The following is a 25,764-nucleotide window of genomic DNA, read 5'->3' on the forward strand; positions in this document are numbered from 1 at the left end:
CAGATCCTTATTCTAAAAATGAAAGGAACTGAGAAAAAGTTGTTTCGTATAGAGGTAAAGTTAGAAGCATAAAAATGCATTAAGGTGAAAGATATGAATTTAACAATGACTAGTAAATGCATCAATTCAAGCAAAGCTGTCTTAACAATTAAAGAGGGTGGAGCCTGGCCTGAACTTTGCGTGAAGAGAAGGTTTTAAACAACGCACTCATTTCCTCTGGTCTCTTCCTTCCCGCTTTGCTTACAGCTTACGGCTCTTTGTCAGATGACGCCAAGTAGATAAAAGGTCTCCAAAACATAGAAATATTGACATTTAGTACGACCCATTTTGTTTTTTTTTGTTTTTTTACTAAAACATTCATGATATGCAATGGATTCAGTCTGACTACAAATTATATTTCTTGTGACTTTTTTTATTCTGATTATCGCGTTTAAAGCAAACCACTGTCTACGCATTATTCCTCACTGTTCCTGATATTAGCACATGTCCCATACATTATAAAAGCCACAAAAGTCATAAAAATTTCTTTTAAAGCGCACTTACTTTGCCGGTTTTGGATGGCAAAAATTGATATTAAATTAACGTGGTTCTGAAGACTAAACAGCAGACACACCAGTTTGAAAACCATTTTTCTCGATTCAACCCGTCAGGGGGACAGGAAGGCAACGTGGGAGGAAAATAGCAAATTATTTCCGTAAATTTCTTTAGGCTTTGAAACAGACACTCTTCAACAGAACTACAGTACTTTTTAGCTTACACTTTCGTTTAAACTGAGCCTGTTACTGGCAATGCCTTTTAAATAGAATAATTAATTCATTTTAGATTCTCTTATTTTACCCTTCCAGGCCTCCGGTGTAAAGGCGTGCCTTTGTAGAGCAGTATGTGTGGTGATTTTGGAAATGTTTTAAAGGAAGAGCGACACTATTTTTTATTTTAAATGACGCATTCTTAGCCAGCAATGGCCGGAAAGCTGCATTTTAGATATCACGCCCCCACTAAATGAAGGAGAAAATTCAAGAAAGTTTAATGAATGACTTTCAAACTGAGCTTTAATTGCTTGCCAATTGCTTGAAAATTATTTTCATGGAACGATGTGAAATAAGATGAACATGTTCCTTTTATCGACAGAAAGCTCCTAGTCCTGGAAAATAAATGGAACAAAATAAAATCAAAGGGTTAAATATTGCTGTATCATTCATGGCACATACATTTTAGCGTGTCACCGAATTTATTTTTGGTCAAGATATTCTTTTCTCGTCGAGGCAAAACAATAAAAGTATAATGGTTATTTAATAGGATGCAAATGAACCACCTTTTTGCTAGAGGCAAAGATCAAATGTATCCGGCTGAGCAGGTTTTAAGGTTTCCACATTTTCGTGACGATAAGAGGCACAAAATGATTTCCAGGAAAACTGTAGCATTACAGCGGAAAGTAAATCAATCCTCCCTGGTGATAATGTGACCATTTTTCTAAGATCAAATTCTTTATTTCAATAGAGCAAACCTATGAAAATTCTTAAATCGTTACTTAATAGAATGCAAATGAGCCATTTTACTGTGGTCAGAATTAATGCATCCGGTTTTTTTTTCAAAGGGCACCGTTTAATGATACTCGAGTACCTAAAGGAGAAAAAGATCCATTCATTTAAAAGAAAACTATTTGCATTACAGATTTCCACAAAAACGTGCCAATTTCAGTCTGTGTCCAGTGTTGACCCCGTCACCACAAGACATACAGTTTGGAGGAGAATTGGAAACGTAAAATCCTCTTTGAGGGAACAAACCGACGATTCTTTTGAACATGTCATGCTTTAGGGACAGTATCAACCAAACAGCTGCCGGTGCCACCAACAGCACTTCATCTTTATACGTTCCTGAACCTCAAGTATCACGGATTATTCGAACAGTCTTGTTCAGCCTGATAGTAGTGTTCTCTTTGGTTGGAAACTATGTAGTGTGTCGAGCAGTCTGGAGGCAACCCGGAACAAAACCGTTTGCACACTACTTAGTCAGCAACTTGGCTTTCGCTGAAATTCTCAGCACAGTTTCTACGGTCTTCACAATCCACGCCGACGAGCCGCCATTTTCTTGGAAGCTGGGATACGCCATGTGCAAGATTTTGCCTCCTTTACAAATTACCAGTGTGCTGGTTATCACAACAACATTAGCCATTCTTTCCGTTTATCGCTGTCTTCTCCTTGTCAAGCCACTGGTCGCCAAACCAACTCCTCGACAAATCTGCTGTCTTATAATTGTCACATGGGTGGGGTCTATTGGGATATCGGTTCCCACATTAGTTTTCCGTGTTGTGAATTCGTACGGTGACAACTGCGAGATTCATGCGTGCGAAGAAATATTTCCAGAAGGCTATGCACACTACCAAGATGCTTATTCAGTCGTTCTGTTTGTGATCAACTTTGCCCTGCCACTTGTCATAATGGCGACATCTTACGCTTTGGTGAGCAAGAAAATCAGGGAACACATCTTTGTCATTGCGAAGCTTCGAGACGAGCAGAACAAGGCGCTTTCGTCCGTTACCCGCCAGTCCTTGTGTACCGACGAGCAAGGAGGCAGCTTGTTGAGCCAAACAGGAGGAGAAAACCACGAGGATATCGACTTGATGGACATTGCAGTTGACGGCAAGAAAGAAAAGGTAAAATATCATCAACGAAAGGGAAGTCCGACTTATCAAAATCTGGAAGAACAAGGCGACAAACCGGATTCACAAGAAACAAACAACGGAACACCGCCATCCAACAACAAAACATTTGAACTCGAGAACGATGTACTGAGAATGGTATTTGTCATTGTGCTGATTTTTGTTGTGTGCTACATTCCTTTTCAAGTTCAGTACCTTTTGCATGAATTTAAAGTGGAGGCGTTTTTAAACTGGCCTCATCGTTTCACGTTTATCAGTATTGTTTTTACTCTGACTTTGTTGCCAAGCGCTCTGCATCCAGTCTGTTACGGCATGATGAGCAAGTTTTATCATAAAGCGTTTATTAGAATGGTAGCCTGCAGACGAAACACAAACCAAGATGTCTAGACTACTGGTTGTGAGACCTTTAAAGCAAGTCCTGTTCATTTCTCTGTGGTAAAACGAAAAGCAGTAATTTTAATATATAACAGCCGGCCCTCAGTAGATATAGACACGCCGTACAAATCCTAAACAAGCCTTAGGGCTTTTTGCCTTTTATTTACAGAGCGGGCTTAACTTAGGGGAGGGAGAGCGAGATTATCATTGGAGGAATTGCTACTTTTTGTAATGGTAGGTAAGTAACGTCTGCTATACCAGCCAAGTGGCCCAACAGACCGAAGCTTATCCCGGTTACTGTAGCATGAAGAGACTAGGAATATTTCTACTCCCCCCTGGATGGGATGCTAGTCCATCGCAGGGTTACCCCCAGCATTAAATTCGCCAGTACCCTTTTATACACCTTGATGGAGAGAGGCACTGTGAGAGTAAAGTTTCTAGCCCAAGAACACAACACAATGTCCCCGGCCAGGGCTCGTACCCGGCCTGCTCGATCCGGAGACGAGCGCACTAACCATGAGGCCTCCGCGCCTCCCTACTTTTTGCAATCGCTGAGTACGTGATAGATCACTTTTTTGTCGAAAAATGTTTAGGTGCATAAGTAAGTAATGAAACTTAAAATATGATATTGTGACGTAAAAATTGAATATAAGCTATTTATTAGGGAGCTATATTACTATATTATTGTCAGAGAGCTTTTGAGTCAAACATTTTGGAGCCTTATTCTGGTAGGTTAACCGCTCATGTCAAAATGGCAAAATAAACCAAGAAATACGTCTCGTAAAGCCCCAGACGCTAGAGTGCTATGAATGGGGGACCGGATTGAAACCATTGACAGAGTGCGCAAGGGGTCCAGAAACAACAACAAGAAGGTAATGCAAATGTATGCATCTACAAACGGTTAGAATGTTAGGTGGCTCAGCTGTAATGTCGAAGTGATGGGCCGCCTCCAACCAACCAGGATTCATTTATCCGCCTTAATTTGGAACGAGATTCTAGTGCAAAAAATAACGATAAATTCGGATTTTTTCGGAGATTACTGAATACTGTTTGATAACAATTTACGAAACCAAGTTCTGAAAATGGTCGCTAGCACATCATGTTCCAAGAGCATTAGTTCTACGCAATGCCGTGGGGGGAGGGGGGGGGGATAAACTGAAAACTTTATTCACAACTGTTCAATATTCTTAGCCAATAATAATCCACGAGTATGTAATCTCTATTTTCGGGTCGACATTAATTAATTATTCAGCTGTCTGTGGCCAGTATTCGTTATTTCAAGAATAATTCAATTAGCCTAAATATAGGTAGGAATACCATGCTAAGTAAGCCATTAATGTAAATCATTCGAGGAGAAAAAATTACCATGGTTCTACATTAGAAACTCAAACAGTTTATCAGGATCAATCGTGTCAGTTCATAATATCCTAGCTAGAGTAGGTTATGCCATGTATTTATGCAGGAAAACCGAAGTAAATTGCTGTAAACTGCCACTGCCTCTGTTGTCATTTGTAGATGATATGCGCACGAAGTTAACCAAACATTGGTGTCGACACTTTATGCTCCATAAGGTTGACAGTTTTTTCGTATTATGCACCTTTTTGGGGGTGGGGAGGTTTAATGGCAATCTACTATCCCTTCCGTGACAAACCTCTGACTTGCAGTATCCAGAGTAGTTTTCTTCGCTGTTCCAAGGTTTCTGTTGCTGTTTGACAAATTCATGCCTCGAGGCGTGTACATCAAGGTTTTCCCGTTATAAAATCAGTGTTTTCGGATGGACTGTACTGCAGAATCGGAAGTCTAATTCCAGGTTCTGCCCTCCAAATCTGAACAGAGCTGAATGGCCATCTAAATGACATCCAACGTTTTTCGGCGGGAAAAATTCGTCGTAGCTGTATAACTACTGGCGGGAACCATTTCAAGGGGGATACAAAAGTCGGAGACCAGTAAATCATTCAGAACTTGAGTCCAACAGTGGTGTTGAATCCAAAAATACAACCAGAACGAACCGAAGACGGTATTCGGTGTCTCACCATCGGGGGCGTAACGGAAAAACAATTTACAAAACACCTGTGTAGCGATGTTTCCTGTGACGTCACGCCTAGGTCACGTGGGGTTGTTTATTTCTATGGCTGGCAAAAACATAGTCTCCTCCGCAGCCGTTTTTTAGGATGTCACGCAACGCTGACACCCCCAAAAACGGCTGCGGAGGGGACTAGCGAAAACACGACGTGGCTTGATGTTTCCTTCTAAATTTACTGCCTAAGAAAAGGGTTCGTGGAGAAAATGCCGGTGAGCTGCTGCGTGATAAATTGTACAAATCGGTTCACAAATGCATCGGGAATAAATTTTTTTAGATTTCCTGAAAGTGAACCAAAGCGGACCGCTTGGATCAACGCAGTTCGTAGGAAGGATTGGACGCCGTCCGAGTCCTCACGAGTCCGCATCGTGCGGCTGATCTTTAATTCTCTGGGACAGAATTACTTTCCCGTTAATGAAGCAGTAAGGGATATTGTCTCCAAATAAATAACACCACAATGGTTTAACGTGACCACTGATGACTAACTGCTAAGCTTCAAGCGACTTGAAGGCCTTTAGACTCTCCTTCGTGTAAATTCCCGGTAGTCTCCTCCGCAGCCGTGGGGGAGCGTTGCGTAACATCCCAAAAAACGGCTGCGGAGGAGACTAAATTCCCGGCGTTTCGATTAAATACGTGTATAGATCCCCAAATGTTAAATCTGGCCAAGAACTGGGATGATTTGTCCATCCTTTCAAATTGTATGGGTCGGGAAGGCTACTTGCACCTTTGCTGTCGCTTAATTTAAAATGATATCGCGAGACTTTTTACGTACTCGGAATCGCACTTAAAAGCCATGAAAACAAAACGAAGCCGGCTTTTTGCCAACCACTAAAGTGCGCATGTCTAAGAATGACGTCAATGTTTATAAACAAGAAACATCGCTAGTGCAAGCTAAATGTAATGCTAGTCTTTATATAGATGATCTAACCATTCGTTTACTAACGCTAAACCGCTATTACGGAGCTTAAGCAAACCACGACGACGACGGCTGCGAGAACATCACCAAACAAAAGGTTTAATATAGTAAATGGTTTGAACCCAAGAGTATCAGTAGTTCGTATAGTGTGATCGTCCGGGTGAGGGTAGTTCTTAAAAGAACTGTTGTCGGTGACTGACGTTTCGACAACCTGAGCGGAAGTCATCTTCAGAGTCAAGTGAATGATGTTTGTCAGTCGATGATGTTATAAGTCTGGTCCGTTGAACGTAATTGGTCAGTTTAGCCATGATGGTATTGGCTGAAAGACTCGTGTTAAGTTTGTAATCAGTCATCATTGGTCGGTTTCAATCCGTCTATTGTTAGTCAAACAGAAGACCAAACAATATACAGAAAACCCGCTCACCGCAAAGTTACAAAACCCAAATCTAAATTCTACCTTATCCTGGGTTAGCTTAATCGGGCTCTGAACAACCTGGCCCAGGAGCTACGCTTCTAGGATGGCCTAAATCTCAATAATAATAATTATTATTCTACATATTATGTAAAGGATTGTGAATGTTGTTACCTGGAAGCAGTGCTCGTAAAAAATTGCGTTCTCTGTTCAAAGTTTTGTTCAGTCAACAAACTTCTGCAAGCTTGAATTCAGTCTTTCTAAGAAAGGGAGGGGTTGCTCAAAGCCCGATTAAGCTAGAATTTTTATTTCGGTTTTGTAACTTTTCGTTGAAGTTTTCTGTTCATAGTGTTTGTCCTTCCGTTATGAATTTAACTAATCTCATACTACACAAAACGTAACATGGGCAGGCACAGACATTTTCGTACAAGAAAACTTAATGCTTCGGTTCACTTTTAATCCTATGCAATTTTTTCTCTTACTTATCTTTAATTTAAATTTGGTTGTTACTACTATTCCAAACGGTCACTTCTGAGGATGTATGTCGAAACATTCGAAACGTTCAGTCAATGAATTTTGTTTTCCAAAATGCGTTTTATTGTCATGTTTGTCACCGCAGTTTGTGTGTTATTTCTTATTAAGGTACGATGGCCAAAGAAAAAGGGTATTTTAAAAGACAGATTCAAATCATGACTGAGTACCTTCACTAGGAAATAAAATACTCCTAAAGCTCCAAGATAAAGATGTCAATCCACCGTAGGAAATAATATGGCGGCCGTACATTTTACCACAATACCTTTCGAACCCAACACAACCTATAGGGCACAAAGCAAGAGACCATGACAAAGAAAACCAAATTTTTACAATATTTGTCCCTGTACTAAGGACATTGAGTAGCCTATGTTTGAAGATTTTATAGCGTTTCTGTACGTTTTTATGGACGTTGTTAAGGTTTTCGTGAGCTAAGAACTATGGGCAAATGTACCACTCGCCATCTTTTTTTCTACGGAGGATTGTTCTAGGCAGAACTATTTTAATCTTTTCTTAGCCAGATTTTCCAAGACAAAACTTGAAAAAGTCTGGAGACTTCACGTCACAACTTTGAACGTGCCTAGACCATTACCCAGCGCGCCATTTATGTCTTCAGTGTGCTTATATATAAATTTTTGAACAAAACTAAACTAAACCATTATATTTTACATTTCTAACAATGAAAATGTTTCTTTAAGTTTTTCCTATTCAAAGATAGCGCCCCTTTAACCAATGCAGAACTGTTACGAATCTCAAGACATTTTCGATAAGCCTGGAAGAGTACGTTAATTATTTATTTTTCAATTTTGTTTCGAGTTCTGCTTCACCTCTACTCGAAACTGCCGAATTCCATTTTTCATTATAGTTTCGTCGGGAATTCCTATCACATTTTTTTCTCGCATCTTGCTTTTCCTCCTTTTATCAATGCAGAATGCACTATTGGGACGGTTTTCGGGGCTGCCTGCCGCTAAGGGCTAAGTCACTAATTCGCTAAGGTGTTAACTTTAATGTTTGTTTAATTAATTAATCTCAATTAATTAATTAGTCTAGAGACAAGGAAATGGTGGGGGTGAGCTGGGAAAGGTACACGTATACCCTACGTAAAACGTGTTATTTCTTTGTCAGTTGGGACACAGGCGGCCCAAGCTCACGATGCGAGGAGTTATTATTTATTTATTTTTTTAATGTTTATACGAACGTTCAGCGCGTGAAACGTGACATATTTACCGCCGACATCTACTATTACATAACCACCGAGTTTGGTTACGCGAAACGTGACCTTCGCCTTGCAGTATGTGGTGGTGTTGTGTTACAACGGTTTGAATTTATAAAGGTTTCTATGTGGAAAAACGGTAATCGACATTATAGCTGAAATTTTGGTATTTTTGCAATAAAAATGACTCACCTCAATGCCTTGTTGTCTTTTCTATTGTCATCTCGCTTCTCAGCTCGATCCGAAGCCTTTTAAGCAAGTTGTCGCTTTGTGGTTTTCCTCTACTAAGAAAGGTTCTTAGTAGAGGAAAACCACAAAGCGACAACTTGCTTAAAAGGCTTCGGATCGAGCTGAGAAGCGAGATGACAATAGAAAAGACAACAAGGCATTGAGGTGAGTCATTTTTATTGCAAAAATACCAAAATTTCAGCTATAATGTCGATTACCGTTTTTCCACATAGAAACCTTTATAAATTCAAACCGTTGTAACACAACACCACCACATACTGCAAGGTCACGTTTCGCGTAACCAAACTCGGTGGTTATGTAATAGTAGATGTCGGTGGTAACCGTGTCACGTTTCGCGCGCTGAACGTTCGCATAAAGATTAAAAAAAAAAACTTCCTCGCATTGTGAGCTTGGGCGGCCTGTGGTTGGGAGTCAACATCGCAAAGCTATATATTTGTCTCAAGTAACCCCTTGCTCTCCTTGTGGTACTATTCTCTTAAGAACATTAGCGGCTTATTTATTTCTTGCCTTAACTGCGTCTGTAAGAGAGACCAAAAAGTTCCCGAGTTAGTGACTTTAATATTCTGCAAATTGTAAATTTTTGACAAAAGAAACCAGGAAAGTGCTCAAATATTATTAATTTAATCAGTCTTTGGGGAGACTCGTTCATCGATGCAGGATAATATCGGCCAAGTAGCGCTATTTACCTTCAATACTTCTCATTGAAACGCTTCCCGCTCATATCAGTCGATATTGCTGTGTATTAATTTTGAATCGTTTTATTGATAACAACAAAGGTGGCAGCAGAAAAAGAAAGTGGTATTCCGTGACTATCTGATAATTAAATTAGTTCTTGTTAATCTGTGATTAGAAAATTTGTGTTTCGAGAAAAAAAACAAAATTGTTTCTCTTCCAGTTCTTCGTCAGATATTTAACTTTCGTTCATTTATCCCCCAAAACAAGCTCATCTTCCGTGGTTTGGAGAAAACAAGAGTTTCATGTTACATACCTTTGCGAGGAAAACAAGAGTATCGAGCTACAAAGTTGGCGCGAAGAGCTAAATTGTCACGTTTGTTCAAAGTATTATTGAATTTAACATGAACGAAAATCATCGTAAAACACCAGAGTAAAATTTAAAAGCTGTCGTGAAAAACAGTAATTGTACGTAATTTTCGGACCTTGAATGAAAATACAACCTTGAAAGGTACTCACTGCTAAGGGGAAAAGCCCTAGCAGACTACCATGGTAGATACAAACCGGAAGTGAACCGAGCAGGGGTAAGTACTTACGGGACTACCGTGCCAGAGCTATCAATTGCAGTCTGCACTATCTGAGATTGTCTCATTAGTATGATTTTACAGTTACCTGCTCTAGCCGATAGGTTTTAGGCCAGCCGGCCCTCCACGAGGGGGAGAGGGTGCTAATAAACACCCTTGAAAACGCTTTCTTTCTGGTCATTCTATATGTATTTTCGAAAACTTTCAGAAACCTCACTGACAGATAAATATGAGTGGAGGAAGAACCAATCCATGCCTGTCTCAGAGGTAAGTTCGACCTGTTCTTCTACATGGCTGCAAAAAAAATGAAAGATTACGGAGCACGAAAGCCGAACACGCTCTAATGACAATGCCAGAGACGGATACTTAGGATCAGAAGAAAGCAGAGGATAAGACTAAATTAAATATCAGAGATTGACAACACAAGTCACAAGATACGACGTCGGAGGTTGAACTTGTAAGGACAAGTACTCAGAGAAAATGGTAGACAAGGAGCCGGCAGGTTAGAGGAGCTGTGGGGTCCAGCACAGGCCAGACCCTGTGCACTGATCAGTGAGGATGAACACCCCTATGCTCATGTTTAAAGTTAAGTTAGTAGAGGTTATAACTTACGTAGTCACAGCCAGCCCAAGCTCAGTATGTGACTGCTGATTCAATAGCGGATTTGATCTTACGTAGCGTACGCGACTGCAAGTTAGGCGCAAACTGTTTCTGTGCTAGACGAGTTTGTTGCTTTTTATGTCGTCAGTTGTCGTTTCCTTTCATAAAGGGCTTAATGAGGGGGTTACGACGAGTAACGATTTACCAACATCGAAAAAGACACAAACCCGACTAAAATGGATACAGTTTGCACCTGAATTGCACAAAAGACACAAAGACAAAACTGTGTTACGGTATGTGAAGTTTATTTCTACTTATAATACAGATAGAACCCTGCGCGCGCACTGATTGGTCAAAAATCCATGTTTTATAAGCAATTATTGGATGAGCTTTTTGTGATATCCAGAATAATCAAGGTCGAGGTAGGGGTTATCAGCCGAAGCCGATGGCTGAGGCTGATAACCCTTACCTCGACCTTGATTATTCTGGATATCACAAAGACCTTATCTAATAATTGTTTTATTATACATTGAACGAAAAAAATGGAGGTCGTGTTTTTGCTTCTTCACTGACGGCAAGCAACACAAAGCGCGCGAACTTGACATGATTACCCGTGACCTTGAGTGTCTTTGAAATGATTATTGTATAATCTGCAGAGATGACGCCACAGGCGCTGATTTCGAAAATTCACTACGCTTTCGACCAATCAGAAAAGAGATAGTGAGTTCAATGTATAATAATCAGAGTAATTGGTCAAAAACCCATGTTTTATCTCGAAAAATGCCCTTCGTGTTTTATCACAGTGTAATACACGGCTTAGGCTTCTTTATTTGTTAGATAAATAACTTAAGGTGGCTCAAAACAGTTTCCAGCACTTATATTTTTATGGGTCGTTATAACCACTCTTTATCACTTGTTGCTACAATCACAGTATCGAAAAACTGCCCAATCATTTGTGAACACGTTGTTATCATTTTCGTGACATAATAGGTTATCAAAGCAACAGTATGACCTCCTAAAAACACCCTTAATTACAGCTTTAGGGGCTTATAATTCAAAAACGGCACGGTGAAATTTTTTTAATATTATCAACTTTTGATAAGCATGATAAGACGCAACTTTTGGCAAAGTTTAAAGAAATTCTGCCCATGGGGTTCAGAGCCTTCTTAAATGTTCGAAAGTGTTGGAAACTGTTTTGAGCCACCTTAAATTAAGCATATTTAGGATGAGAATATGTGCTTTGTTGTTTAGAGTGACGATTAGTTGCCCCTGGTAAGCACCCGGTCCCTCTATACTAGCTAAGCTGGATTTTTACGGTTACTTGATTTTCAAGCATTTAGAAACATGATAACATCTAGTCTTATTGTATTACATGTATTTTGAAATAATCTTGTGACGTAGTATCCAACTGAAGACGACATAATGTCGACAATATTTATGTACAACATTTTTACCCCTGACTTTTTTGGAGAGCGTAGGCTTTATTTACCAACATGCCCGAAAGCACCATAGAATATCGGATAGGATCCCATTTAACAATGCAAAGGAGAAACACCATGGCACAATCCTGCCTCGGGTAATGCTAATTTACATAATAAGGGTAACCACATGACAATACAGTCTTGATAACATTTTGGAGATTTTCATTCACTCATGCAGTCACACCGAGACATGATGGCATGAAACAGTACCATTTATGTCTGCTATTGGTGATAAAACCTAGCCAATTAGCTATTAAAAAAAGAAAGACAATTAGGATGCAGTGAATATAAAATATTACTGCTAGTACACTCGCGCTTCTCGGAGGGTCGCACAGGGGGGGGGGGGGGGGGGTTTCTGGCACGGTTCGCGAACGGAAAAAATAGAAGATCACGGATATAAAAATTTCGTTTACCCGAATCAAGAAAATAAGCAAGTAAGATACTTTTTTTAATGACCTGTTCTTACACTAGAAGCAGTGTTTGAAGAAAGTAAAATCGCGAATGGCTAAGTCAAGGCTCCATATTGTAACTCGCATACCTGAGCCTGAGCAGACTGGGTCTGAGAAATAGACACACATGACGTAGTAGCCTCGATGTCGATATATCGATTGAAGAAGTTCGATTCTGCCGCGTAACGAAAGCTTATTAACGTGTAAGTGACAGAATGTCTTCTAAATAGCTGTTTTGGTGGTCAAAGGACATCTTTTAAGTCTGGCGATCGGTAATTTGACATGCAGCGTTCGAAGGACTGAATGTTTGCGGCAGTTCGCGATTCCAAGAGTGGTGTTTAGTGCTAAAAGATGGAAACTTGGTTTGCGACCGTGTCAGGCCAAAACAGAGCAGGTCTAAAAGCAGGTCACTTCAAGGGCACAAAAAAGGTATTTTGACGAGTTACATGGTAAGTAGTAGGCACCGGGTCTATGAAAGTGTGAATGTTTGACCTGGTCTTGATTTGCCGGGAAGGTGCATTCCGTGTCACAACAGTATAGTTACCCATAATGCATTGCAAGATGTATCTGACAATAAAGGCTGCTGTTAGCCAGGAACTAGAACAAGCGAAGAAAAGACTATAGCATATTTGAGGAAAAGAATGACCCCTTGAATCGCTCTGTCTAAAAGCTTTCCCCGGGATTGAGATAATTATCCCAAACAATGCAAAATAGCGACCTACACGAACTCGTTGGCGAAGTAATTTTCGACGTAGCAAAATTCTGAACTTCGAAATTCTGTAGGTTTCTCAGAGTTGAAAATAGCCGAAGAAGGGTTTTCTGCCCATGAAGAAAACAAGGAGAAGACAAAATAATGAACAAATTTTAAACCAAGGTAGCCGGGTTGATGATTAGAATTAACGCTGCTGGACTATAGTAATTCTAGGACTTGAGAATGTGGACTGGACTTGGAAATCCGAATCATCACTTTTTCTACCTTATTTGGTTCACCTTCTCGATGTTTAAATGTGAGTTTCTATAGTTCATTGTGCTTAACCATTGACCCAAAATCAGTTCCAGAGTGAAATTCTTATTCTGAACCATCTTTCTGGGAGATAATTTTGCACAAACGTACAGAAACTGGTGTTTGAGGCTATTCCAAGACCCCCAGCAGAGAACATAAATGTTTCCAAAAGCCCATTTTATCAAAAAAGAAAACTACTGTGCTAGGTGTTTTGGAAAGAATAACTTATATTTTATCATATCAAGGGTATAAAGTGATGTTCAGTGTCGGATGGCATGTTTCGTGGTCATGACGTCACAAAACACATTTTGGTAAATAAGCTAATTTGCAAAAGAACTTTTACGCCGCGCCAATTTGCTGTCGACGTGTTGCTTAGGTAAAGGAAACGTTGAAATATGATACAACATTAACTAACCCGTTTTTAAAAGATTTTATGAATACTTTAATATTGTCACGTGACCTATTTCCTAACATTGCACTGATTTAATACAGAATAGTCTTTGTAAAAGAAATTGAAAAATTACTAGTTTTACTCACTATCAGTTGTTTTTTCCGCTCAAACAGGGTACAAAGTTTCGAAATAATAACTAGTCACGTCACCAGGCAATGGAGCGTAAACTCTATTGGTGTTGCTTAACAACGTAAAACTATTACGGGTGCAGCTTTTTAGGCTAAATGATCATATATTTATCACTTTATTATAAAAGTGAAGACTTGTTATCGCGTTCAAGCATCCAGCATCTTATGCCTGTAGTTTTTCTAACGTATTTATAAACAAATAGTACTGTTTCGTTCTCGAAGTGTAAAATCCTATGTTTGGCTACCTTAAATGACGTGAATAACTTCTAGCTGCCAGTTCTTCACTATAGCAAACATTTTTTTATAGCTACTTAGCAAAATAAACGTCAAGTGCTTTTATTTCTTCCTTTAAAACAAACATATATTTCTATTTCTTAACTGATATGCTGACCCTAACATAACCCTAGCCCTCGCCCTAACCCTAACCCTAAACCCTAACCTTAACCCTAAGTGAGGTAACCCTAACCCTAACCCTAAAAGCTAATCCTAACCCTAAGTGAGGTAACCCTTACCCTAACCGTACCCCTAAACCTGACCCAATTTTTTCATCTATTTTGTAAGAGCTTCCGTAGTTGTGGGAAATGTTCCTTTTCATAAGGGAAATGAATGAGCCTGTAATGGTAAATCAGGTCATATTGGGTGCCTTATTTACCTCACAAGGTCATTAAGTGTCTCCAACAATGATATTCCTAGACAAAGGGCTAAATTTACCTTCGTTTTATGTAATATTGAGGAATTTTACATTCATTACGCAATAACTTAGTGGGGGGCAGTGTAGCAATTACGCGATAGTCATAAATCACTATCACTATAAAGAGAACTTTGTTTTGCTTAAAATGATATATGATAAATTTGGCACGTGTTACGCTGCAAAATGTAATAATCGCCGCAAAATGACGCAAAATGTAACAACAATCGCCGCAAAATGTAATACTAACGCAAAATGTAATAAAGTTGTCAACGCGAAATGTAATAACTTTTTTAACGCAAAATGTAATAACTCCTGAATTGCAAGTATGTTCAAAACAAAAGATATGACAGGCCTACACGGACTCCCCTCGTGAATTGCGATAGTGATGCATTTTAGCCTTCAATTAAATTTTCGCTCTAACGAGCGTATCTTTTAGAGATTTGTCTCTCTTATATGATATAATCGGAGGTTTAGTATAGATGCTTTTACCGTAAGGATCATTTTGTTTGTCCTCCGCAATGTGTTCTTCGGTGTCCGTTGGAGGACAGTAAGAAAGCGTTTTGGGGGCTGTGTAGTCGACATCCTCGTCACCAGATGTACTTAGCAGTAATTCGTTGTCTGACATCATAGTTGCTTCAGCAGGACCGCCCGGTTTCGATTCTTCACGAATTTTTGAATTTCTTTAAATTCAATGTTACTCAGGAAAAGGTAGAGAAGTTTCTCAATTCCGTTCCCGCTCGAATAGTTGTTTGGTGATCTTTTTATATCAGGATAGGCTGTGGTTAGGATCGAAGTTGTAGCTTTCCTATTGGTCCTCCCTGAAGCGAGAGGGCCAGTGAGGTGTAAGGGATTTTCGATCCGGTAGAGCGAGAAGCTAGAGTGTGTTTCTTTGTTAAGGCTATTTTTAAGCTTGGGCTTCCCAAATGGAAGTGAGATCGCTCAAGAGTACTATAATATACTTTTACACTGTGTTGCGTATTATACTCAGTCGAGGACAAGGCCTCGGGTGTTTTTAAGCGCTGTAATTTGCGTATTGTACTCTTGTTTTGTACATCTTTGAGTTTTAATTTTCTTTTGCACTTTTCTTTTTATATCTACCCCTTTACCAACTGCTTGCAGAGAGATTCACGGCAATTTACACTGACTTTCAATCATGTGTTATTTAAATTAAGGTAAGCCTCTCACTGGGAAGCCAAAGTTTCTTTAACATTCTCATGGCAATCAATCAATGGCAAAATCAATCAGCCATAGCTTTGTATGAGAAAAAAGAACATGCATTTGCGGATAATTTCATAAAGCTTCACACAAACAAGGTCCTCCTGCTCCCTCACGCACACTCCTTCCTCGTTCAACCAACGTGTATTTTGATTCGAGGGTGTGTAGAATTCATAATAAAACTAGTAGACCTAGTATACAGGTTATTTATAACTTAGGTTCCGAAAAGTCAGAATGACGATACTGTTACTAATTTTTGACTAAGTTGAACATACTTACAATTTAGGAGTTATTACAATTTGCGTTATTACACTTTGCGTTAAAAAAGTTATTACATTTTGCGTTGGAAAGTTATTACATTTCGCGTTGATAACTTTATTACATTTTGCGTTGATATTATTACATTTTGCGTTAAAATTACATTTTGCGGCGTAACAGCATGGCATTTGCCATTTGCCATTTGTTCTGTCATAGACTAGTGCAAGCCCAAAGGCCCTACAAACACTCAAGATGTCCACTGGACTTGTCAAAAAAACTCTGAAACGATCTTGCTGAATTTTCTTCGAAATGAGTGTGAAATTTAAGGAAAGTACACAGTGGTATAAGTTTTGTCACGTAGCAACGGCCATAACAACGACTGTTTGCTATAAGAACGTGACCAAAAATATGGTTTAGTTTTAACAAACATGGACGAAACTTTTTAGAAAAAACTTTGAAGACATGAACAACTCGATTGGTATGATTAGTTGTGAAAAGCTTTGCCATCACAGGCTAATTCATTTCCCTTATGAAAAAGAATATTTCCCACAACTGCGGTAACTTTTTACGAAATAGAACAACCATTGCACCCCTCCCCCGAGATCCAATCTGCACACCCCCCCGCTATTTGTGGCTCGTTAAATGCTTAATACTTTATGTAAGAAACTTAAAGTGCATTTTTCTCAAAAGTTTACTTTTGTACCGACTGACTTCGCGCCAACATTTCTACTTTGCGAGGAATTTACGTAGAATTCCCGAAACTTGGGCTCATCAAAGACCAATAGTGTCGTGATGTTATAAACCAAAACATCGTAACATTTTAACGTCTGTCACTTGACATGAGATGATTTGTCCACCGGGTGTGGTAAAAAATAAGGTTATTTCTAAATAAAGCCTGTAAAAAGCACTGAAAATAAGAGTTAACTGTCAAAACTTAGGTTCATTGCACAGAACAAAACAGAAACTTACACGATATGCTTATTTGACACTCAAATCTTGTTTTGCAAAAGAGCAGGAAGTGTTGGCGTCAGTACTGTAAAACACTACCTCAAAAGGCTGTGGCTGGTTTCCATAGCAACCATTTTGAGTAAAACTCTAGAAATTTAAAGTGCACCTAACCCCAAAAATTTTTTTTCGCTAGAACGAATCTACTTATTATTTGAAATAGTTCTGCGAAAAAATTTTTGAATTCCGTTAAATCCTCGATTTTCTGTGCCACGACGAAATCTCGAAAATAGCTCCAAAACACCGCCATTTTGTTTCACGACCGAGTTTGAGGAGAATGGGTCCAGCGGCTCTTGTGACGTCTACCCAGGAAGGTTGGATATCTCATTTCCTCTCATTTCCTTCAGGATGGTGCAACACACATTCGAAAAGTGCGCAGAAACGCCTTCCATAGGTGCTATCGGCTGTTGCAGCAATATTCCAGATTTAAAGAAAGATATACTGTACAATTTACTGACGATGATCGGCTAATGGTGCAATAAAGACGTAAACGATGGTTGATTTTGTCGAACCGAAACAAGCGAACTGAATCTGTGAGAACCATTGAAGAACTCTCACTGGAATTTGTTCCGCAGACTTTCGAACGCTATTTTCATAAATTTTCTGCTTAAAGCTAACCAGCAATTTGTAGAAATACTACCTACTACCTATATCTTCCAATCCCGCAGTATTTATAGCATAACCGGCAAAGTTGTGTGATCCGGTCATGATCAAGAAGCGTTATACTGATATGTAAATAGATCGCAACTGTACGCCGCTAACCAACACTTATTTCTCTTTCGATTTAGATGAAAGTCGAAGATTAATCCTCTAGAATTACATGATAACAAAATTGTTAGACTCACAGAGTTTTTCGAAGGTTTGGAAATCAGCAGTGCGACAAAGATTCTGTGCAATAGCGTCGAAAATATGACCGCGTAGCATTATGTGCGGACCGCTCAGGGAACACATCCTTTTCGCTTATCCGACGAATTTCACTGCAAACTTTGAGAACAATTTACATTGGTTATTTGGAGTTACGACTTAAAACGTGTGACAATGTGAAATCGGTAATTGTATGAAATGTTTCCTTCCGCCTTGCTTCCCGCAGCTTCAAAAATACAGGTCCAAACAATATGATTTTCAATCGATCGAAGCCAATGTTTTGCAGTTCATCAAGTCTCGAAAACTGCAACACGTACGTCGCTCTTATAAACATGAAGCATTCAACTGAAAGTAAAACACAAACTGGATTTAACAGAATCTTGACAAAATACATTCTCGGTAAGGACAAATGTAAACGGGCTATAAACACGCGTGGGAATCTTATCAGGGGCACCCAACGACCGTTTTCTCTCTAATGCTGTTAGATGCTGTTTTAGGCTATCTGGAGTACTTTTAAAGCTCTGTAGGTTAATTTTAGGTTGCACTAAAAAAATCTTATCTGTTCGGATATTCTAGGGGAACTTGAGTATTGTCGAATTTATTAGGGCTTTTTTGTCCATTTCCCGAAAACCTTAGGTCTTATCGCCTTTCCGAAAACGATAGCTGACCTTTTTTCGGTACTCAAAACGACATTTTCAACAGTCCGAAAACAACAGACATTAAATTTCTCATATCACGAAAGTTCGAGGTGCCAATTCTCTCAAGAAAATCAGAGGGGATTAAAGGCCTTCCGAACAGATAATTTACCGAAACGATCCGTTGGGTGCCCCTGATCTTATGTTTAGTTGACGAAATTACCATCCAAAGCAGTCCTTGAGTTTTCTTTCCTGCTTTTCGTTTGCCTGCTCCTCCACTTCGTATCTAGCTTTCCATTCCTAATATACAGGCAGCTCGTCCGCAAAGACGTCTTCCCCATCGTCGCTTGAAATATTGTAAATTGCTCTAAAAGCTCTAAGCAGTGAGTTCACAGTTGTCGAACGTGCTCGATCGAAGTTTATTTCGGAGCCTTCCGAATCGAAACTTAACTCTGACTCCAGTGTCGAAAAAGAAATGATTCTGAGACAAAACTTGGACGTTTTAGTCCCAAAATACATCGGAACGATTAGTTTTGCGTTCTATTTTCTCGAGCAAATACAGAGAGTTGACTGAGGCGCTATTGTGTTTGGTTCCTGGGTAGACGTCATCAGCTACCGCCGCCCCAGACTCCCTAAAACGCGGTCGTGAAACACTTAATCGCGACTTTGAAAGGGCATAGAAAATCGAAGACTCAACCAAATTCAAAAATTTCTTCGCCCAAATGCTTCAAATAAAGTCTAGATTTGTTTTAGCGAAAAAAAAATTTTGGGGTTAGGTGCACTTTAATTTCTCTTCTTGAGTGCAATAGCACACAATTGATCTTTCTTCACCATATTTAAACAAACTTTTTGGTCCATTTGAGGGTACCATACCACCGTAAATCAGATATTCAAGCTGAATTGGGAAGCACATTTAAATGATTTTAGACGGAAAAAATTTCAAGGTATTGGAATTCTCTCTAAAATGAAATATGTGGACAAGTCTCAGGTCTGGTGTAGACTAGTGAAAGTCTGCGAGAACTCGGAAAAGCTGTAGGAACGCTCACCTAAGGTTCGTGTTCCCTCTGCATTTCTTCACGGGTTATCCTTAACTTTCACTCTATTCGTGTTCCTGTTACTCGATAGAGACATGGAAAATGTTTTTCTCTTTCTTTAACGATTGTTACAAATCTAACACAGGTGAAGTAAGTCGGCGATACAACCAGGATGATTATTCAGTAGAACTGGGGATATCTAATACCTTTTTGAGGTCAACTTAGCATTTCAGTATAATCGTGTCACTGACTCGCATCCTCTCTTCACATTTAAAACTAATTTGTGAGCTGTAAGTACGTTAGAATTCGTGAATAAAAGTTATTCATTCATTCAGTTCAACCAGTCTTTGATTGATGTTGGCACTGATAAAGTTTAAGTTATGCAGCCTATCAGCATTTTCTCCGGAAAAAATGGGCCTCGCATTCATGCTCAAAAGACCTCTCGCCCCAGGGCCGTCGGGGAAAAAAAACAGTTCTTGCATTACCTCTCTGACACCTTTAGCAACATCAACTTCTGATAAGGTCTATTACCATGCGTTAATATTTTGAGAAACCAGAAACTACAAGGGACCGCATACGATAAACGCTGCCAACGTAGGATCTACAAGAGATCTGATTAGCCAAAAAAATATGTAAAGACAAACAATAGACTGCAAGGCTGATACTACGTGAAAAACGTTTCGAGACACCAACATGGCAAGAACCGATAAAGCAGGATCGCAACAGTGGACAGCTATTTCGTCCCTCTTGGGACTCGTCAGCACTGTGTAACGAGGATAGGTAACGCCAGCCCAATAGCCAACGCACATAAATTGCAAAATGACCCGTTCACTATATCAAGTTCTGTACTTTGAACTCACTTGCGCCCCGAAACATGCGTTGCCACATCACGTGTTTCAGGTCGCAAGGAGACAAAGTGTCACGATTGGTGCCTCGAAAGGCAAAAAATAAATGTGGCTGGACAAGGCCAGCCTAAACATTGAACCGCATGGCAAGCACCATGTTTTAAAAACTTAGCGTATCGGATCTGAAAGACGTACGGTCCGAAGATACATAAATGAAAAACCAGAAACTGCAAGGGACCGCATACGATAAACGCTGCCAACGTAGGATCTACAAGAGATCTAATAGTAGTATCAGCCTTGCAGTTTATTGTTTTTTAATATTTTGTATCTTTTTTACGTTAAGCGTTTGGAACAAGGGTAGACTTTGAATTTCCTTCTTCACTGTTTGCAATTAAGTATTGTTTCTGCGCGAGTTCGTAGCTGGCAATTTACTCCAAGGTCTAAAAGATATATGTGCAAGGTTTAATTTGCCGGGATCAAGTGTAAACGCATGTCTAAGGCAGCTCACTTCGTATGGCACGACACCAGTGTAGCAAACGCTTTAGCGTAAAATTTACTCATTGTTCCATATAGAATAGGATGAAATGCCCCAGGAAGACAAGTCAGAAGGAACGCATACCTCCTTACAATAATGTAATATGGCCAATCAGATAGCCCGCCCTTTACTTGTTCGTAGATAAACACAACCTGGATAGGAATATAACAAACAATAAAAGTAAGTATGATCAAATAGATCATTCTGAGAATGTCCACTTCGAAGTTCATGACACTACTGCAATCATCTCTTGTTCGGACGGCTTGGACGGGAGGCAAGGCGTGCCTTGGACATCCAACTTTACCAGTTTGACGTTTTGCTTTGGTTTTCTTTCCGTTTTCGTTCTGCACCCAAGCATTCCCTTCCATTGTTTCTAGTTCGATGAATCGAGCATGTCCATTTTGAGGCGGTAGATCCTCTCTGGTTACACCATTTGTGCGCGTTGCATTTAACTCAGTCACGTGGGTTTTGATCTTGACAGCCACAGCAATGTAGGATATCGAGATGATGAGATACGGAACAACAAAACTCACGATGAGACGAGCAATAGAGTATTTAGTGTGTCTTGAGGCATCTTGCGATGTATCACCAGGGAACAGGGCTCTACAGTGGTTTTGTCCAGACGGAAGCTTGATCTCGGCGTGCATCACTCCAACTGGCAGCACAACTATCAAAGCGGCAACCCACAACAAACCAAGTACTAGCAACACTTTGGCTAGCGAACGAGAGGCTAACTGGTGGCAACTGGAGACTATCACTCGATATCTGTAAGCCGCAATGAAAGCTAGCGTATAAGTCTCCACAAACATGGCCGTCATTTGAATGGGAAACACCAGCTTACAGGCGACGTCACCAAAAGGCCAATGATTCAACCAGTCATAAACGAAGTAGAACGGGAAACAAAGTGAGCTGATGGTTTCAGCGACAGCGAGATTGGTCACCAAGTAATAAGAAAATAGAAGTTGACGAGTAGGTAACGACAAAATGGATTTACACACCACGGCATTTCCAAGTACACTCCCTAGCATAATGAAGGCAAACAAGACAACACGAACATAGAACGATGCTAATGGTTCATCAATGAAGTTGTCTGTATTGTTCTGTTCTGTTTTTACCGTTGCATTCATGGTTCAAACGAGCTAGTGAATGTTAGTCGAAAATTATGAATCGTTCACTTGTTTGACAACCTCGCTCATGCACTGGCCACTCTCAATCGCCTCGTGTAAGCTCAACTGTTCCTCTTCCTTGTTTTCGTGCTGTTATTTTCGGCACAACTGATCGCTGAGAACCACAAAATGTATCACACCAATTAAAGTTTATGACTCAGATCGCTCGTAATTAGTTGTAGAAGCCGCCAAGACTGAAGCAACAGGATGCAGAGTTGTTGTTCCGCCTGAGAAGTCTATGCTTTGTCGATCTGGCTTCAGTGACCAACCAACTTTCTATGTAAACAAAGTAAATGAATTCAAATAGCTACTAAATCGGTTTCGATTTTTTTTCAATCGCGCCAATTTTGCCCAGCAAGCAGCCTAATCGTCGGTAGCTGTACTGAGCAACTTTCTCGACACAACGCCGGATAGAATACATTTATTACTGATTTCATTAAAGGAAAATACGTATGTGTCCTTTGTGAAAGTACCATTAATTTCCAACGTTTCGATTGTAAGTTGTTTTAGTCAGTGTTTATTGTTTTAAGTTAGGTATAGCCCAGCTATTGTAAATGAATTTTCAGTCTCTTTTAGTATTCATAGCCGTGCTGTCAGTTTTCTATGAACGGAAGTTTTAACTGGTTCAATTCTCCATGAAAAAAAGAAGGGTTTCTGTGAATTTCCAAAATTTGCGTGATGTTTAGAAAATTATTCTTATTCTGAAATTATTCTTATTCTGAAATCATCAATATGACCAAAGAGCTAAACAGAACTGGTCTGAATAGGTTTTTATAAATAGAAACTCTGACAGTAAGTACTTCAGCAATACACTTTTGACTGCACGTTCTACAGTTGTATTAAGGTGTCATGGTACATTTTTCAGCCACCAGCTGACTTCTGATTCGCCGTGAACATCAACGGAGTAATTTAAAATTTCACGTTTTCATAACACTAGAACACTTACGGAGTGTGAGGCCATTCTAGACGCGAGGAAATTTCAAGCTGTGGACAAACATTATGAGTTCATAAACCGTTAAATTGACTGCACACAATGTACAACTCCCTTAGTTTGAGACTGATCTAAATCTGTTTATGAATTATACATGTATATAGTTTTTCTTGGTTGTCTAATGTTTCTTTAAAACAAGATGATATCTAGCAAGAGCCGAGCCCGGAACTGTTCACTAATTTGCATGTTCAACAATGTTATTGTCTTCAAATGTAAAAATTATCAGGTTGTCAGTTGCATGATAAAAGAAAAAAAATCTATTGTTGTTTCAGCTGCCTTAAATTTTGTGTTCTCATAAATAAAACTGACCAAGAGGTTGAACCGACATAGTGGGTATATTACTAATTAACGGAAGGCGATATCCGAGTCGAGACATTTAGCATGCTCTCCAGTTACTGCTGCGGTTTTTTCCTATTCTTTTTGTCGATGAATTATAATTGGCAGAGTGGTCAAATCTCGTGGATAGAGATACAAATGTTAAGGTATCATGGTCAGTGGATTTTTACGAAAAATGCAAGAAATCTTTTTTTGGCTGTTCAAACTGAAAAGACTGAGATAGATATTTTGCAAAAAGAATGGGGAAAAAGACTTTTTATGAAGATAAAGAAAAAAAAACTATTTTTAAATATCATTAACCCCCTACGGCGCGTTGACACCTCTAATAAAAATTTACCGTCAGTTGTCACATGTAATGCGAATTACGGTGTGATGTTTCATTTGTGCACGCCAACTAATCTCGATCTGGTTGTTTCATCGCAAGTTAGCTTTCGTTCTTGTCAAATTTTCTTTATGTCAGGTCAAAAACGTCTTACCCATTTTCGTCTTCGAAGAAACCGAAGAGACGAAAATCTGGTGGAACCCACAGGTTCAGCGTCGAACAAGATCTTTGGCTCTGAGCGACCGTGGGTCGCACTGTAACCAAGAAGAATTGGTGAAGGAACTCGAGGACACTAATCCCGCCAATGAAGCTTAAGGACAAAATACAACAAGTGCTAGTCACACGAAATTGCTGTAGAACGGACGCGATTCCGAAACTTCCACAACAAGAGAGTCAAGCGCAGATGTAAATGTAGACAATTTAGACCTCGAGATATCCTCTTTTTGGCTTCAAGAGGCATGGTTTCAAAACATGTCGGGAGAACGAAGAAGCCTAAACTCAAGCAACGTAATACAAATGCCGCCGACGAAATCACGGCAGTTAAACTTGTAGTTTGTCGCTTCTCGGACGATTTCACCGCGACGGGTTTTCACGCCAGAATTGTAGTCTTCTGCCGGTTTATTTCAAGTTGTCATAACCCATTGCTGTGGTAAACTGACCCATGCCGACATCTGGCAGTGCGGAAGGGATTTTTAACACCTATTCATACCAATTTCATAAAAGGTTTTTCGTCTTTTTCTCGATAAATATAAAACTGCATATAATGATGAACATGTTTAGTTCGTTTACGCGCATCTTCCGATGGAATTGGCTGAAAATCGGCAGGTATGTTCCAGAATACCTCCTTCGAAAAGGAGTGTCGGGCTTTGTTTAATTTCGCTTCCGTTTCAAAGTTATGGCCTCTTTAGTAGGAAACGTCCGCATTGAAAATATTAAAGTTTAGGAGGGTGTAGAACAAAACCCACACCACATCTGGAAAATCGCAGACACCCTTTTTGAGGGTGATGTGTGAGAAAACATTTCCGATGTAAATCGCGTCGCCCCGATAATTCACGCGCGGAGGCGAACCAGTTTAAGCAAAGCAGTGTTTCTGGGTATTTCTTTTAATATCACTGCGACAATAACTTTTTCGAAAATTTCAAAGATATGATTGTATTCTATAGCTATTACGCTTTCAGAAAATGTATAAGTTGAGGGGGTTTTCTTTCAAAGCGCCAGCGTAAGAGCGCGATTTCCAAACGCTGTCAATCCACCTATCATGATACCTTAATACAGCTGTAAAACGTGCAGTCAAAACTGTATTGCTGAAGTACTTACTGTCAGAGTTTTCTATTTATAAAAACCTATTCAGACCAGTTCTGTTTAGCTCTTTGGTCATATTGATGATTTCAGTTTGCCCGCAATGCTTCAAGTCCAAAGACATGTTAGTTCCAGTGAATCGAGCCGATTGAAATTTAACGGTGTGTTTTCTACGCACTGTCAAGGTCCGGCTGATGCCCGTCTTCACCTTAGAAATTCTCGATTGAGCATTTTAAATTGTCAAATTTTCAAAACCGAGCCCTGAAAAAAAAATTTCACTATTTAAATTTCCTAACGTTTTAGTTATGAAACTTTCACGACGAGAAATAATTACTGGATAAGCAAGACTTTGACCTAAGTTAAACACTAAGAAAACAAGAGCACCTGAATTGTTCTTCTTCTTGGCTTTGAAAACACCGAAGTCGGTTAATGGGTCTTAATGGCCACGCTTTTATTAGTTGTCACTGAATTTCAGTGAGATGTTTGCTACAAGTGCATTTTGTAATAATGGACCGTCCACGTATTATTACTCTACAGCTATTGTTCAATAACGTTTAAGTTATGCGCACAATTAGCATAAATTATCTCCCAAAAAAGTCATAAGCACCTAAGAGGAAGTGACAATGGCGCATAGTGTCATAAAGCTATAAAATAAGTCATTTTCTTCAAAAGTGGTACCTTCATGTTTTAAAGTTCGACATATAAGGTCGGGCCATCTTACTTGCCAAGCTGCTTATTTTAAAATTTTGGACTGAGTTAATTTTC

General features: G+C 39.5%; 2 protein-coding genes across 2 annotated transcripts; one reads left to right on the forward strand and one right to left on the reverse strand.

Moving 5' to 3' along the window:
• The first annotated feature begins 1,724 nt into the window (after nt 1-1,724).
• Nucleotides 1,725-6,899, forward strand: LOC145463909 (bombesin receptor subtype-3-like). The gene has a single exon (XM_081447702.1). It carries the CDS (start codon nt 1,802-1,804, stop codon nt 3,044-3,046), a length of 1,245 nt encoding a protein of 414 aa, XP_081303828.1. The 5' UTR covers nt 1,725-1,801; the 3' UTR covers nt 3,047-6,899.
• Nucleotides 6,900-19,460: 12,561 nt separating this feature from the next.
• On the reverse strand, nt 19,461-22,421 carry LOC145462428 (neuropeptide Y receptor type 2-like). The gene has a single exon (XM_081445958.1). The coding sequence runs from the start codon at nt 22,010-22,012 to the stop codon at nt 20,855-20,857; it is 1,158 nt and encodes a 385-aa protein (XP_081302084.1). The 5' UTR covers nt 22,013-22,421; the 3' UTR covers nt 19,461-20,854.
• Nucleotides 22,422-25,764: the final 3,343 nt, after the last annotated feature.

Source organism: Orbicella franksi, chromosome 12 (assembly GCF_964199315.1).
Source record: "Orbicella franksi chromosome 12, jaOrbFran1.1, whole genome shotgun sequence".
NCBI lineage: Eukaryota > Metazoa > Cnidaria > Anthozoa > Scleractinia > Merulinidae > Orbicella > Orbicella franksi.